The following is a 16,767-nucleotide window of genomic DNA, read 5'->3' as shown; positions in this document are numbered from 1 at the left end:
TTTGCTTTTAATGGCATTATTTATAGCTTTCTCGTGCGATTAAAAATATTCCACTCTTAAATTATGAACAATATTTGTTTCAAACGAATATTGAACATGCAGTGAAAAAAAAAATCAATTAAAATTACACAAGACATTAATGAAAGCAACAACAACAACAAAAAAAAGAAAAAAGAAAGACAACATTTAAAAAAAGTTTTATTTATTCAAATTGTAAATACCAGACAAACCGTCTTTGCTGTTAACAGAAGAATGTGACAAGCCAAATGAAGGTTTAGGAAAAGAACAAGTGAAAGAGCAAGTGTATGAACAAGCCAATAGCACCCCCCCACCACCACCCCCAGTCCAGTTTCACAGTGAACTCTTCGCCATTCAAATCCGTTCGTATCCATCTCTGCGGCGATCTCTGACCACAAGGAAGCTCATCAAACTGATAAGAATGAGACACACGACGGCTGCCCCGATGATGATGGGAATGATTCTCTTGTTATAGTCAGCCCAGCACTCCACCTCTGAACCATGGAGAGAAACAGAGCAGCAATTATGTGTAGGATTTAAGTAAAATACCTTTTTTTTTTTTTTAAATTCTTTTCAATAAGAAATTTAATGTCTAATATTAAACTTTTAACATCTAATGGGATGTCTTTACACACAGTCAGATCATAACAGAGCTCTCATTCTCAAACACGGGACCACAAAAAAGGCTGTAAACCTGAAGGGTTGTAAGATGTTGTCCAATTTGTTCATTTTTTCTGCCTCAACTCTAAAAACCTAACTTTGGGCAGGAGATATTTGGTTTCCATTCATTTGTTTCTGTGAAAGCTAGTCACCTTTTCCATACTGTCCTTGAGACAGGTTGAAGGCCTGCATCTGCACAGGAACCAGCTTGATCTTCAGCTCAGACGACATCAAAAGCAGATTCTCAGACTTGCACATGAAGCTTTGACCGTTAGCAGTTTTGAACAGCTTTTCATGGGCCAACACACCTTTGTAAGTCTTGTCTGTTGGGAAGAGGATGAAGCACAAGAGTAGTTAAATTTTCAGTTTATGCTGGGCATCTGAATCACACACCAGCTGTTTGCTGCGTCTTTTCCTTTGGCTCTTACTGGAACAGTCTTTGCAGACAGGCATGGGAGACAAATGTGCATTCATCTCGATGACGTAGAAAACAGTCTTCTCCTGGGGACAAAAACAAAAACATTTGAGCTGATTCATAAACAACAGAACATTACAGCCTCGATGTGAACGTGGATAAGGCAGACCTAAACTGAGTAAAACTGACTATGATGTGAAGAAAGGTATCCACAGCAGGCATGAGGATGACACGGAGAGTTCACCCAGCAGTGAATGAGTGTTGTACCTTTTTGAATTTGAACTGCAGGCTGGCACCATTGTCTGGCAGTGTGAGAGAGAGAAGAGCCTCTTCTTTGCCACAGTAACCACTGACCCTAACTCTGGATGGGTCCAGGTCAAAATACCAGGTTTTCTGATTTCAAAAGGAGAAAAGTAAAGGCTCAGGATCAGCATTACAAGTCACCATCTCCTCTCACTTTGTTTGATTTCTGCGTTACATTGAAGAAAAAGACAAGCAAATCTTTCCTTCTGTGCTGGGTCACATCTGGATCAGTCAGTGAAAAATAGGAGCGCCTCACAAATGACTTAGAATCAGATGATGTCTGTTAAATATTGGAGCCCAATCAATGTCGCGCCCAGTGTCTCAATTTTAATCTATATTATTATAGCATAGAAAGAAAAAAATGATTACACTGAGGTCAGGTGTAAACGACTTTCAAACCGATTGACTCCCATGTGAAACGATCCAACTGTAACTGAAAAAAAATAAATAAGCTGACGGCAGTTGGAAATTTTTGCAGTGAGAAACCAGCTTGTGACACCTCACAAAGACATGCTGATACAAACACACACTTTTTGCAAAAACTGCTGAAAAGCAACAAAATAAAATTCATACTAATACACAAAAAGAAGCATGCCATTGACCACACACACACACACACACACACACACACACACACCAGCCGCTGACCTTGTTTTCAGTGACCAAGAACTCTGCTCCCATGGTAATTCTGATGCAGGGTTTCCCTCTATCTTTCTTCACATAGTTTCCTGCACCCATATATTAAAAAAAACAAAAAACAACAACATAGTTTTGAACTCAAGCATGCAAAATTATAATGCATGCCACTTTCAAATATTTCAGTTAGTCACCTTTAAAGCCATCACATCTGCATCCTTCTCTGAATAGTAGTCAACAAATGAACTGTAGGCCATCTGTTTTGCACACTCATGTTTCCCCAAATTCTTCACGTATGCACAGTGAACTATGAATCAATATTGCTTGCAATTCTTAGCCTTCAAAATATGAAATTAATCAGCATGACAGACGATCATTTGTGTCAGGTTTAAAGGTTATTTTATCTTCCTTACGTCCCTCTACCTCGTGTCCCATTACACCAGCATCTCTTTGTCTGCTGTAAATGAACAGGGGATTTGGACCATGCATATACATGGAATAAAACAGGTGTACCCGTTTGAGGAGTGGCCTCAGATGGCTGCAGGACCGGCCGGTAGATCTGACCCTTGGAGTGAAGCTCAGACTCCAAAGCAGGCTGGATGGAGCCATTAGTGCTCTGAAAGTGGACACCTGGTAGAAGATCACACCTGTTATTTTCATTGTCTGGTCATACCCAGTTTCTTTTTTTTTTTTTCTTATCCCTTGCATAAAGTTGTATATCATTTAGAAATGAATAAATAACCAGTGGAAGTCTTCGCAAAATACAACACAGAACCCTCTTTCAGTAAGTATTTACCTGAAAAAGGGAAAAAGAAAGAAAGAAACTGGTCAAATGCATTAAGGGGGGAGTGCAGTAGGTCCACTATCTTGAATGCCCTTCACCCATTAACTCCAGTCCAACACAGCTACTTCTTTATTAACCCAGAGAACCAGAAACAATTGAGCACTCCAGTTATTTGGAACAGTCTGAACCAGTATAGGAGCACAAGTTGGATGAGTTGGAATACTGTTAGTCATGATAATAAGTGGAGCAGTATGGCTCATTTTAAAAGCACAGCTGCAAAGTGCTTTACTGTTCGGATAAAACTTACATTAAAGAAGTCAACATACACTATACACACAAACATGCTTTCAAACATACAGTCATCCATTCATTTGTACTGTGCACATATACTTCTATAGAAAGGTGTGAACACATAATAAGGAAAAGCTAACTTGTAAAAATAAGTTTTCAGCTGCCATTTAAAACTGACTAGCCGACAATGGCTGTTCCAAAGTTTAGTAGCTACAACTGCAAAAGCGTGGCCACCCGTGTATTTAAAATAAATGATCGGAGAGGCCGACAAGGTCTGTGGCAGATGCAGGAGCCTGTCCATGTAGGTCTTACATAGACAAAAAACCCCATCAGCTGATGGGTTTTTTTAATGTTACAGCCAGGGGAGGTTTGAAGCTCTAATTCTTGAGTCAGCAGAGCCTTTTACACACTGCATGCCTTAGCGCTCAGCAGCTCTGTGGTTTGTCACTTTACAGCCAAGTTGCTTTGGCTCCCAAACATTCTTAATATTATTATTTAGCATTTTTGCTCTTCATTAATTTCTGAAGTGTTATGCAGGTAAGTGGGGGGAAAAGGCTGTCTTAATGAGTGTGGTCAACAGTAAAAAAAATTAAAAGTCAAGTAATTTTAAATGAGTCAACAAAAACAGCATTTCAGAAGGTGCAGAATTTAATGACTCAGATAATAGTGCATGCAGCATGAGAAGTACTTCTGCTCAGGTCATACCACTCTTTTTTGCTAAAACCACAGAGTGACAAGCGCGACATCTTTGGGACAGCTAAAGACCACTGTGTGGGAGAGGAAACCAGCGCAGTCTCATATATGACGTTTACCACACTACACTCTTGCAACGAAATATTACCATTTAAACAGAAGTGGAAACAGTAGTATCAAAAAGAGTGAGAGTAAAACAATTGAAAATGGAAGAACTTTGGTTTTGACATGTAAATAAAAAACAATCCTGTCAAGTGAGTTTAAGGTCACCTGTCTGTGGATGGTTGAACTCCACTTGAATGCTATTAGACTTACCTGGAATGACAGCAGCCAGGAAGAAAAGATACCATCCACCTCGGTGGCCTTTTAGCATCGCAGTTAGAAGACAAAAGAGAATAGCCATGCCACTGGATCAGAAGTGCAGCAGCTGTGCCTTGATGTCTAATTGTGAAACTGTTGAACACCTAACACCTAAATGAAGGGTGCAAAGGAAGTGAAGTGACAAAGGGGGTGGGGCAGAGACCGCTGCCTCACTCAGCATTGACACATCTGAAACTTGTTTTAAAAAGACAAGTTTTAAAGCCTTCCAGCTGTTAAATGCAAGTACCTTTGTATTTAGTGTTCAGAGAAATCAGGTTTTAAATTCTATGAAAGTGTTCTGTTCAATGAATTCCTAGTTTTTAGGGAAAATATTACTGGTCTAGTGAAAAAGAAAAAGATTACAATTCCCAGTCACATATTAAAGGGAAAAAATGAACCAGCAGAGCAGAAACTCTTTTAAATGTCATAATCATTCTGTTTCCCGCTATTAATTTACATGGCACAGGCTGGCACTAAAGTGTCAGTTACAGGAAAAGGGTCAGGCAACACATGAGCATGCTCACAGATTCAGCTGTAGGTGATTGGGGTTGAAAGACTATTTAAACAAGAACACAGAACGACAAAAAAAAAATTCATCAGACATTAGTTATGTAACCAGGTTTTTGCATATATTTTGTCTTGGAGCATTATCCAGCATGTCTATGTACATGGCATCACAAAGATGCAATAGGATCTGGATATACTGGGTCCTAGTTCAAGCCAATTCAATAAGTCGAGACAAATTCTTAAAGAGTTGGGAGTCGATCAAATAAATAAATCATCTTGATGTCTCTGGTAAAGCAGGAAAAATAAATGTCCTGTGGAATATTCCGAAGTTTAGCCTGGGAGTCAGATGATGTTTCACTTCTCATCCAGAAAGTTTCTTCAGTTCTAAAACTAAAAAGTGAAGAGCCCCAGGTATTTAATCCCTAGTGGGGATTGTCCCTTAAAAGGGCTGTTAACCCATTATTAATCATGTGCCTCATTACATGAGCCAAGGTGTGAAAAAAGGTCGTTACCACTAGAGGTTTCAGGTGAAAACACTATGAGACCTTGTTGCGCCCTATCATGTGACCTACTCACCGGATAAACAATGTCACTTGGGGTTTTGGGGCCTGGCAAGGGACTGCATTGTAGATGGCTGACAGTTGGTATCGTATGCCACTCTCTCTGTTCAGTGATGGCTTCTTTTACTTCTCTATCAATCCATCTGCCTTCTTGTTCCAAAATCGGAACCGTGGCATCTTTGAAAGAGTGACCTTTATCCTTTAGATGCAGATGTAAACAGAGTCTTGTCCTGTCGAGGTCTTTCTCCAATGTAGAGGTCTGAGCACGCCTCACTGTACTGCACAGTGGTTGGCTGAAATTGTTTTTAACATGAAAACAGAACAACACTGCCCACAAGCAGCAAGACTGGTGACTGCATTAAAATACGAAATAGGCACTAGACTTTTGAAAATGTCAAAGCACAGCTCACATAATACCTCTTATCAATCATAAACTTAATATGTTGTCATTTTGCGCCAGCTCAGGTTTCTCAAAACCTGAGATGTCCTTCTCTGAGCTTTCACCTTCCTTTTTAATCAAAAAGCTCAACTGTGGGAAGTTAATTTTTAAAATGATGTTCAGAAAATAGAAATTTTACAAGAAATCCACAATAAAATAAAGAATATCATTGCATTACATCACTTTCTGTTATTTAGCAAGATCTGATGTCCAGAAGCAACAGAGGATAAAAGGAGGAAAAAATGTATGTAGCATGTTTCTTTCATCCATAGCACTTAAATAACCTAAGGTTATTATTAAAGGAACCATTTTTGAGCAATTTATTACTTAAAACATCTCTAGAGCAGCAAAGTGATTAAACCAGAGCCGGAAGCACAAACTAGGAGATAATCAGGAATTAAACAATGGTGCTTAAGCAGGCAGAGTACACATATTGCACCACAAAGGCAAAAAAATGAAAGAGATACAGACCACTAACTACGGGAGTGGAAACAGAAGGGTAACAAGAAGCAGGTGTTGATAGTCAAGACAATGAATTAGGGGAGGGAGTGAAAATTAAACACAACGCACAAGTTACAAATAAGTATCAAAATAAAAGAGGAAATGAACAACATCATGGCTGAAACAGAAATGCAGGAACACGAATAAAGTCAACATGGAGGAATACAGAGGATTAAAAGATGAGGATTAAAACACAATGATATCTATAAACCAAAACACAGTAGTCAAGTAAACAACTAAAACATGAAAACAAGTAAAACTTAAATCAACATGAAAAAAATAATCTGGGAAAACACAGAGAACCAAATAAGACCAGAAAACGCACTGATAATAAGGAACAATAATAAACACCTTTCTTTTGTTTTCTGTATACTCCTGTTTGTCTATAATCCCCCTTGAATGAATACTGTTTTTATTTATTCCTGCTGTCTTACTCTTTATATATTGTAAAGGAGTAAAATACTCCTGCACCACATGTATAATGAAAGGAAAGCAAATCACAATGCGCAGTAGCGGTTTTAGATATGGGCGACATGGGCGGTTGCCCGGGGCACAACGCACAAAAAAAAAAATGCTCATACTCATGCTGACCCGATGTCATGCCAGCGCATATTGGGAATGGCATAGGCACCGATCGGTTTTCTATCGCCCATTTGCTGGGAGTAATGGCGCCCTCCGTTAGCGATGTGCGCCTGCTGCTTGCGGCACAGGGAGGAGAGGGCAGGAAGGCGGGGGATTCACTGGCTGGCTGGAGCTGCATCTAATAACCAACAATAATATGATACAGACTTATAATTTGCACCGATGTTTTTTCGAAATTCTATACGCGAAAAGTGAGCGCGAAAGCCCTCGGTGCGCCTGCTCGCTGCTGAAGTCAAAGTAAAACTTTATTGTCATCTCTGTTACATACAGTGCAGTATATAGAGAGATGAGAGGATGAGGCTCCAGTTATAGCAGTGCAAGTAAACAAACAAGAGTAAGAAAATAAATATACACTTTAGGACTCGGGGTAAAGGGATCAATAACAATTTGAAATTTATAATTTACAGTTTGATGATTTAAAGTCTCACACACAACCTGTCGAAAGGGGAGGGGGCCGGCTGCTTCCAAATAGAGCACATTTCATTCATAATGATGTAAATCCAAGCCCATCATATTCATGATTTGAATCCTGGGTTGTGCGAAATCCTAGAAATACACCTTAGACAAAGTGAATCTGTGAACTAAGGTGTAGGTCTATTAGATTATGTTGTGGTGATCCTCGGGTTGGGGGATTTGTGTTCATACTGGAGTGCAAAATTAAAAGCAATGGAAGATGGACAAGAAAAGTTCAAAGCCATCAGGTGCTCATTTTAGAAAAAGGAGAAAAGAAGAGGAGGAGAAACGAGCAAAAGATGCAGGTAAGCAGATGTGTCATTGGATAATGGCACGTCATCCTGAAACAATCAGAATCAGAATACTTTATTAATTCCTAAGGAAATAATGTGGGTTACAGTTGCTCCAAAAAAGAAATTGTAAAAATAGTAACAGTAACAGACTAAACTCCAAACAATGCATTATGTTACAGATTTTAGTCAGTGTCAATTGTTGATTTGTCCTGTTCTCATTGTATGACGAATTATGGTGAAATTCAGTATGGTTTCAACAACAGCTCTATGTTAATGTACAATCCTTAATATGTTTTGTGTGTGTGTGTGTGTGTGTGTGTGGGGGGGGGGGGTATTTTCAACTTTTTGCCTCGGAGAGCCTCGGCCGCGGGCTTGGACCTCAGAGGGTTAACCCAACAAATCATGAAAAATTAAGTTGTACATTTTCCTTCATGACAGTGCAGATTTCTGGCATTTTGTGTAAATTCAAGCATGTAACAATTTGATTTTTTTTTCTACCAAAAAAGTGTGAAACACAAGTTAGACTTGAGTTTGTAAATGACCCGTTCCATGTTGTTTACCTTTCTGGATTTTTTGGTCTACATATTTATTTATTATACAAGCTGTACAGTACATAAAATCAAAATTCACATGTTTTCTGTAACCAAAATGTTAATTAGGTGGGCTACGGAAAATAATTAAGTTTTAGACTATACTTAAATGAAACATGTATACTTACTGCACTTGAATCCTTTTAACCATATGTAACACCTGCATATGTGGGTTTACCGCCCCTGGTAAACAAAGATAATAATACTGTCCACATTGTAACCAAAAATTAAAAGTGTATTGATTCATAAGAATAAATGTATTTATTTACGTATTTATTTGCTTTATTTTTACATAAGTACAACCAAGCAGAGCAAATGTTTTTGTTTTCCTTCTTTCTTGCGCATGCGTGAGATTGAGAAACCCACTTCTCCACCTGCGCGAGCTCTGCTGTTGTCATGACAACCAGTTGCTTACTGCAAAGTTAAAACACAAATCTGACTTGTGAGACCTGAAGTTGTCGCTTCCAAACAAACACTGTAGTTAGTCGCTAAAGTGAGTTGTCGCTGCCCTCAACCGGACTCGGGAGAACGCGGGTAAAATGCTGTCGACGACCTTCACAGGTGTGGCACCGGCTGCGGGACGAGGAGGTGCGGAGCCGGTTACGACACCGGGGTCAGTTAGACAAAGCAACGACTGCGGAGGTGCTCGGGTCGGGAGGGAGATATCAGAAGGAATCGGTGTGCAGGAGTGGCCCGACGGCTCCAAATATGAGGGAGAGTCTATAAATGGCCTCAAACACGGCAAAGGAAGGTACAGCTGGACAAATGGAGAGGTAGTGTGTGACATATTAAAGAATTAAACAGTTTCACTAGAGCATTTACTACCCCTTAGCTTTTAGGGTGTGAACACCTTAAAGCCAAGCTAAATGTAATTTAGATACAAATACACGCGTGGGTTGTTTTCTTTGGTGTAGTACTATGAGGGCTCTTTCTACAAAGACTACAAGCATGGAGATGGACTGTATTGCTGGCCCACGGGCCAAAAGTTCATTGGCAAGTTCTACCTCAACAGAAGGGAGGGATATGGTCAGCAAGTGTTCTCCGATGGAGCTGTCTTTCAGGTAAGCTGAACCGTTATTTAGATTATAGATACATCATAAAACAACGCACCTCTCCCCTCCTCTCAGGGCTTGTACCACATGGATCAGAGGTTTGGTCCAGGTGTGCTCAAATATCCAGATGGGCGAGAGGATGTGGGTCTGTGGCTCAAGGACCAACTGCTAAGGCTGTGTACCCCTTTGGAAGAGAGATTTAGCCTGAAGAATTTTCCTGAATATTCTGCCTACATGGATCCATCAGTCACTGCAAAATCCCCGACTCAGGTACATGCTGTGTCACCTAATAGTAATAATAATGAATAAGAAATAAGAGGCTAGAAATAAGAGCAGTCCTTAATGCTGTGTCATGCCCTTTCACAGCTGTAACACAGATAGTGTTTACATCAGAAAATCTGATGATTAATATTTTACTGCGTACATCTAAACTTACCATAAATGTACCCTTCTCACACCTCAGTCTATCTCTGGTAGTCTACAGCAACAAAAAAGGACACACTCTGAGGTAAGTCACAGCTTTTAATGAATAATTGGATGCGCTCTCTGAGTTAATATGACGCAGATCAGTTAACACCTCATCACCTTCAGGAGGATGAAGACAGAGATGTGCTGTTAGATGAGATTTTCATCTATCCACCTGGCATGGAGAGTTACTCAACAGATGGGGACCACTTGCCACTCCCCCCTGGTCGAAGGACAGAGCTGGATCGACATTTTTATGGCGAGCTGTGGGAGCCGGACGCTCATCCTTACCAAGGCTATGCAAGAGACCCACTGTCCACAATGCCATTACAGACCCGCCTTCAAGCTCACATACACAACCACAGGTCAGACTGGGTCCAAACACTGACAATTAGATCTGTGAGTATGCAACATTCGTGGAACTTCATGTGTTTGTCTCTCAGGCTGCAGGCTGAAAATGTGGGCTGGGACACGGCAGCCGTTCTCTCTATGAACAGGGACAGTTTTGGTCCTAAAGGGCCTTTGGAAGTCAGTTCAGAATTGCTTATCCAGCACTCCTCCAAAGGAGACCTGCACGCTGTATCACAGATCCTCAGGACTGGTTTAGTCTACCCTGATGTAGCAGATTCGCACGGACACACAGCTCTGATCGCTGCCACCGTAACACATTACTAATTTTTGAACACAGCAAAATAAAAGGTTTTAACATTTTGCCCGCGGTTAAAATCTGAAGTAGTCTCATGTCTCATATTCTGTTTCTGTCAGGTAAACTGCCACAATGATGTGATCCACCTGTTGTTGGACATGGGTGTTGATATTGACAAGATGAACTGTGAAGGCATGTCTGCCCTCGCTGTGTGTCATGTCCTCTACTATCCTTTTCAATCTCTGCACATCACTGGAGCTGAACCACCTGCTAGAAACCAAGTAAGATCCAGCACGAGGCACCGTGACTTTGGGTTTTACCAAAAGTTCAACTCGTCTCAGATACCTATGGTTTTCTCACAGATAATTTCCCTTTTTCTTGACATTTATTTTCCCAGATCAGCCAAGTCGACCTCAATATGGACACATCGTTAATTAACAACCTCTCTGACCAGTAGGATTGTAGCTAATGTCCCTTCACACACACATTGTTCACTATTAACGATTTATATTCACACACATTGCTAAATGAAGCCAAACAACAAAACTGATTATGAATTTTTGGATAAAATACTGCTGTATTTATTTCTTGTGTTTTCAGATCAATAGAACCAACTGAACACATTTCACTTCTCAACCGTAAAGCATCCAGTGACAGTGAACTCCTCTCTGAGCGCAGGGTCGGACTGAATGATTGTGTCGCACAAGCTGAACACACACAGGGGGAGCCAAGGACAGAGGAAAGAGAGGACAGACACTGTGAGGAGACAGAAAGCATGAGGAGCAAAGGGAAGCAAAGAAAGACAGAGAGCAGATATGATCAGAGAAGGGAACGAGGAGTAAGTGAGGTTGAAGATACAGAAAGAGAATTTAAAAGGGGGGATAAGAAAGACAAACAGGGTGAGTCTGCTGAGACCAACGAGTTAAGCACAGATCACCTGGAAGAGGAGAGTTGCGAGGAGGATGAGAAAGATGTGGAGGATATAGAGGGTAGCGATGAGAGTGGAAAAGAGGACGTGTCTTTTGTAGAACGCTCCATTCAAGTGCTGGATGGTCACATTAAACTGGGCACCGTGCAGTGGAAGGGAGCTCAAGCTAAGGTAGCAAGCAAGGGTTCATGAGTAATGCGGAGTGATGCTTCTCTGTGATTGGTTTGATGAGTTGGTTTAGTTCACTCACAACTGTTAATGTGTTTGTCTTTGCAGCACGGCAAAAATCTGACCTCAAAACAGAGCTTTGACTCCACCTGTTGTCTCAGAAGCTACGAGATTCAAGTCACAGACAAAATGATCCAGCTCGCTGCTGAAGCTCTGAGTCGCACAGGGGTTTCCATGCTCTGCAGCACGCAGGAGACAGTACGCAAAATGGCTGCTATGAAAATAGAGTCAGTCCTTTTTCTTTCTGCCTCAATTTACTTTTTATTTTGTATTTAATTTGCTGCTGGCTCTAGTGATCACTCTGATGTTCTGTTTCACCATGCATATACATCCATCAGGCATAACATTGTGATTACTGAAAGGCGCACTGAATAACACTGATTATCTTTTAATTATACCTGTTAGTTGGTGGGATATTTTAGGAAGAAAGAGAGCATTTTGTCCTCAAAGTTAATCTGTTAGCAGCAGAAAAATGGACAAGCGTAAGGAGAAGTGAGCCAATTTGACAAACGTTTATTGGCTAGAGGATGGGGTCAGATGTGGCTCTTGTGGGGTGTTCCCAGTCTGCAGTGGTCAGTATGTACCAAAAGTGGGCTAAGGAAGGAACCATGGTGAACCAGCATCAGGATCATGGGTCGCCAAAGTTCAGTGATGCATGTGGGGAGCAAATGCTGATCCAACAGACCAGGTACTCAAAAAAGTTATTGCTAGTAAGTTGCAAATAAGTCAGAGTGCTCATGCTCACCCTTGGTGAAAATACCAACAATGGACACGTGAGCATGAGAAGAACATTTATTCTGTGTGTGCGTCGCTTACCTGGAAAACTCCTGGCTGCACTATGTGAAGAAGGCAAGCTGGCATGACAGTATGATGCTTTGAGTAGTGTTCTGCTGGGAAGTCTTGGGTTCTGCCATTTATGTGGATGTTACTTTGACATGTACCACCTACCTAAACACTGTTGCAGATCATTTACACCCTTTCATGGAAACGGTACGCCCTGATGGCTACACCCTGCCACAAAGCAAAAATGGTCCAGGAAAGGTTTAAGGAGCACAACAAGTTGGAGGTCAGATCTCAATTCAGTCGAGCATCTTTGGGGTGTGCTATACAAACAAGTCAGATCTATAGGAACCTCACCTAGCAACACAGAGGAGGTAAAGGATCTGTTGCTAACATCTTGGTACAGATCGCACACCTTAAGGGGTCTAGTGGAGTCCATGCCTCGATGTGTCAGAGCTGTTTTGCCTGTAAAAGGGGGACCGGGACAATATTACCCATATGGAAAAGATATATATAAATCTTATAAAGTTTTTATCTGTCTTGTATGAAACTTGTATGAAAAGCATACAAGAGTGAAAACACATATAAGATCCCTTGAAAAATTATATAATGAAACTTGTATGTTTTGTATACTTACTAAAAAAATATATGAAAGTAATGAGAAAGTGGCCACTTTCATGAGTAAATCATATATGTTTTTACTATTTCTTTTCCATATGGGTAGGCAGGTGGCCATAATGTTATGTTTGATCAGTGTAAGTAACCTGTGTGTGTTCTGTCTGAGCAGGCACCGCATTCGTTTGGGCACCATGAAACTGTTGTTGGACCGTGGAGCTGATCCCAACGCAGCCAGGATCCCCATGCCCGTGCTCTTTTTAGCCATTATGGCAGCTGACACCGAGAATGTGAGGAAACTGCTGCTGTGCGGAGCTCGCACTGACATCCCTCTTCCACCAGAGGCAGGAGCTCAACTTTTAAACAAATTTAAATAATATTTTGTACAGGCACAAAAGAAAAAAAAAATCCACAAACACAGAAAGAAAAAAAAAAAGCACCTACATTAAACTCACCTGAAAATCTGCTTGTTTGTATAGAGGAAAGGCTTGTATCCCCTGCATGTAGCTGCAGCACTGCCAGGTCCAGCAGGTCCCAGAATCACACAGCTGCTGCTGCACGCCATCACCGACCCAGACGTACGGGCGTGCGACCAGGACGAGATCTACGAACCAGACAAGGTGTGTAGGTTTTAGAGTCCTGGGTTTTAGAGGTAAATGTGTTTGTGTTAGTTAACCTTTTTTTTTCTTTTTCTTTTTTATGTACTTATATATGTTATAGATTTCCACAAAGGCCACAGAAACACTAACTACCAGCCCACATCTCAAAGAAGGAGGCCGCACCGCTCTACATTTTGCCTGCCAGAGAGAAAGTGACTACAGGGTCGGAATGCATACAGTCACAGCTAAACACAGCACCACTATTTAATGATTACGTTACTGCTGCATCAAAGCAAAGTGCGGAGAACTGATGAATATTTAAGGTAAAAAAAAACACCTTTATTTTCCTTCCCAGAATGCCAGTGAAGTGGTTGCCATCTTGCTCTCCCACAGAGCCAGTACAGACCTTCTCTGGAGCGGCCACTCACCTCTCTCCTTGGCTATAGCAAGTGGCAATGAAATGGTACGACCTCGTTGTGCATGCACACTCACACATGCACGTGAGAGCCAAACCTCTCTTTGTCCCACACTATTTGTTGTTCCTCGTTTAGGCGGTAGACGAGCTGTTGAATGGAGGTGCAGATCTCAACTTACCCCTGGGCTGGAGGGTGGGCAGCGCGCTTTGTGCCCTCACCAACATCAACTACCACTTAGTTGGGCACAGAATTAAGCTGGTACCCACACAAACACATAATGACGACGAAACGTTTTTAAAAATTAATTTATTAACATTTGTACTTTTTTTGTGCAGCGATCAAAGATAAATGTGTTCTTAATGACTTCAAATGAGTCACTTTTGTTCAGCTTTCAGAGAAAATAAGTTTTCCTAACATCAGTACGGCTTTTGTTTGGTTTAGTTGGACACGTTAACTAAGGCTGGAGCTGATATCTTGATGCCAGTTACAGTGTGTGGCATTGTTGGAACTGCAGTCGATTATGCACGCTACTCCTTCAAACAGGTAACACTCCAGCCATACTACATTGAATGAATCTAATGTGAATTGCTGAAGAATGTCCAGTGACTATCAGCTGTAGGTACTGGCAGTGCTGCACCTTACTGGTTCATCCAGTATTTTATGTTAATCATGGAGGGCCATGCTGGTATACACGGGGGCTGAGTGAGAAGGCTTTTTAGAGTTTTATTTTTATATATATATTTATACTCCTGTCTGCCTTTATGCTCCTATTTAGGACTCACATATTGCTTATACTCCTTTCCACGCTTTGAGCATTCGGGAGAGAAAAATATTCGAAGCACGGCAAAAGCTACTGAGCAAGATGGAAGACTTGATGAGGCAGGTTGCTGCTGAGAGGGAAACTGGTAATATAAAGAGAATAGCTTCCACTGGATACTTGGTGTAATGCACTTGTCCTTTTATTATTGAATATGCCTCTAAATCATAGAGTGTGTGTCCGTGCATGTGCGTGTGTGCGTGCGTGCATTTGTACTGCATGATTGGCAGGAGACCTTTCCTCCAACAAGGCTCTTGCCAGAAATAAAAGCCTACCAGAGGAAACACAAGAGCACAGGTACACATACACTCACATTCATCTACAGTAAGGCGCTGCTCTAGTTCCTTTTTCCTGTTGTCTGTCATTTAAACTTTTACTTCAACTAATGTCAGTTTCTAGTAACTTATTTGTGACTCTTTTCGTGTAAACCTGTTCTCAGGAAACCAGTGTTAAAGTTCTGCTTTCACTGCGGTCGCTCAGTGTCTGTGAATCTGACCCCGGGCAGGCGCTGCAACAAGGTCTCCTACTGCTCCAGGGCCTGCAAGCTCAACTCCTGGGAAGAAAGACACAAGAAAGAGAGCGTCCAGGTATCAGGTGGGAGTCAGAGACCCTCCTTCCAACAGTTAGAGCCAAACTTCAGCAGCCTTAAAATATTTGATGACATTTTTTCACAAGTGCTTTGAATATATGAATCACTTATCTGAATAATAAAATGATGTTTAGAGAACAATTAATGATACAGAGAATTTGTGAAATGCTGATTCAGTTTTGGAAGAATAGAGCATGTAAATACTGTATTTCTTTCTTTCCAGCATCTGTTGACAGTGCCCAGAAAAGTGCTGTGTCAAAAACCCAACGAAGTCCCAGGGCTTTGTCTGCCATCTTGAAATCCAAAACAGCCCCCAAGCCACTGAGTGTCCAGTTCAAATCCCAGAGAGAACTAAAGCTGTTGAGCAAGGCAGAGAAAAAGTTGGAGAGCCAAAATCCACTCAATCTGAGGGAAAACTACAGCCACAACTGATGGATATTAACATTTCTGTTTCATTATGTCTAATATTGACTACCTAATTTAACAAAGCACTCAGATCACATCACTGTATGTGGTTGAATGGTGGTGGCAGCATTTGTGCCATAATATTTCTCATATTTGTAGCTGTCAGATTACAATATAAAATAGCATTAACTGTAAATTGTGTTATTATTAACTTGTGCTGTTGAATCAGATTACCTTTGTCATTGTCAAGTGCAGTCCCTGCGGCTCAAGAGAAAAAGTTTAAATAAAATTTAAAAAAATATATAAAAAATGAGGTCACTGTCTTGTCAAAATAAATGTTTTTGCCCATGTTCTTCATTCCCATGATAATATCTGGCTGAGTGTTTCATGAGAAAGGTGAAGCATGACAGTTATGCCACATGTGGTCTATCAAAGTTCAGTCTATGATGAGGAACAAGGGTATAGATGACAGTTTAAAAAACAGCAAATGGACCTTAGATTAAATTTTTATAGTTAACGTCATTCTAATGAATATGATGATAGCTTCTGTTTTTCACTTAGCCAGTCTGCGCAGTTCTTGTTACTTATACATTCATGAAGTATTAAAGGCTCGCCTTACTGTCAGTGAAAGTAGCATCACAAATAATTCGTGTCTCATTAGATTTGTGTCTTCCTGGTTTCAAACTGGGGATCTCTCACGCATTAGCCTGAATTGTGAACCGCAACACTAATGGAACAACTTTCTATAGGAAAAAATCAAACCCTGAATATTTCATTATAAGTAACTTTTCTTTAGCACCACCCTTAGGTTGTAATATATGCCTACTGACTGGGGAGATAAGTGTTATGTCTTCCTCACTTTAGAGCCTGACTAGATTTTATTTAGGTGTTGCTATCACAAATCATGATCCTGAGGGTTAAAAACAAAACAAAAGCTGGAGCAGCTCTTTTTCCCCACTCTCAAGACCATCCATTGTGTCATGAATAGGACAGAAACTCCACTGTTATCCCTAAATCTGAGATCCAACTAATGGATGGACTCTTCTCTTCAGCATCTGAATATATAATTTTATGTCACATCT

The 16,767-nt window shown here is 40.8% G+C and overlaps 2 protein-coding genes across 3 annotated transcripts; one reads left to right on the top strand and one right to left on the bottom strand.

The window, feature by feature from the left end:
* Nucleotides 1-24: 24 nt before the first annotated feature.
* lamp3 (lysosome associated membrane protein 3) lies at nt 25-4,237 on the bottom strand. The gene is made up of 7 exons (XM_085387256.1): nt 4,116-4,237; nt 2,546-2,662; nt 2,045-2,124; nt 1,361-1,486; nt 1,107-1,179; nt 831-1,001; nt 25-512 (listed from the first exon to the last, which is right to left on the bottom strand). The coding sequence occupies exons 1-7, from the start codon at nt 4,201-4,203 to the stop codon at nt 373-375; spliced, it is 795 nt and encodes a 264-aa protein (XP_085243382.1). The 5' UTR covers nt 4,204-4,237; the 3' UTR covers nt 25-372.
* Nucleotides 4,238-8,560: 4,323 nt separating this feature from the next.
* ankmy1 (ankyrin repeat and MYND domain containing 1) lies at nt 8,561-15,905 on the top strand. 2 transcript variants are annotated; one of them, XM_085387524.1, is made up of 20 exons: nt 8,561-8,918; nt 9,060-9,206; nt 9,273-9,467; nt 9,661-9,705; nt 9,789-10,027; nt 10,106-10,322; nt 10,428-10,589; nt 10,706-10,761; nt 10,909-11,407; nt 11,513-11,691; nt 13,032-13,203; nt 13,339-13,479; nt 13,580-13,681; nt 13,814-13,921; nt 14,010-14,132; nt 14,316-14,417; nt 14,650-14,779; nt 14,922-14,988; nt 15,131-15,285; nt 15,504-15,905. In XM_085387524.1, the coding sequence occupies exons 1-20, from the start codon at nt 8,685-8,687 to the stop codon at nt 15,710-15,712; spliced, it is 3,282 nt and encodes a 1,093-aa protein (XP_085243650.1). In that variant the 5' UTR covers nt 8,561-8,684; the 3' UTR covers nt 15,713-15,905. The 2 variants fall into 2 exon arrangements, with proteins under 2 accessions (XP_085243650.1, XP_085243649.1); XM_085387523.1 differs by having other exon boundaries at nt 9,789-10,322.
* Nucleotides 15,906-16,767: the final 862 nt, after the last annotated feature.

Source organism: Rhamphochromis longiceps, linkage group LG17 (genome assembly GCF_057381845.1).
Source record: "Rhamphochromis longiceps isolate RC_006_pf linkage group LG17, R_longiceps_female_GT1.1, whole genome shotgun sequence".
Lineage (NCBI taxonomy): Eukaryota > Metazoa > Chordata > Actinopteri > Cichliformes > Cichlidae > Rhamphochromis > Rhamphochromis longiceps.
The sequence above is the reverse complement of the archived record's forward strand: the minus strand, read 5'-3'. Positions and strand labels throughout refer to the sequence as shown.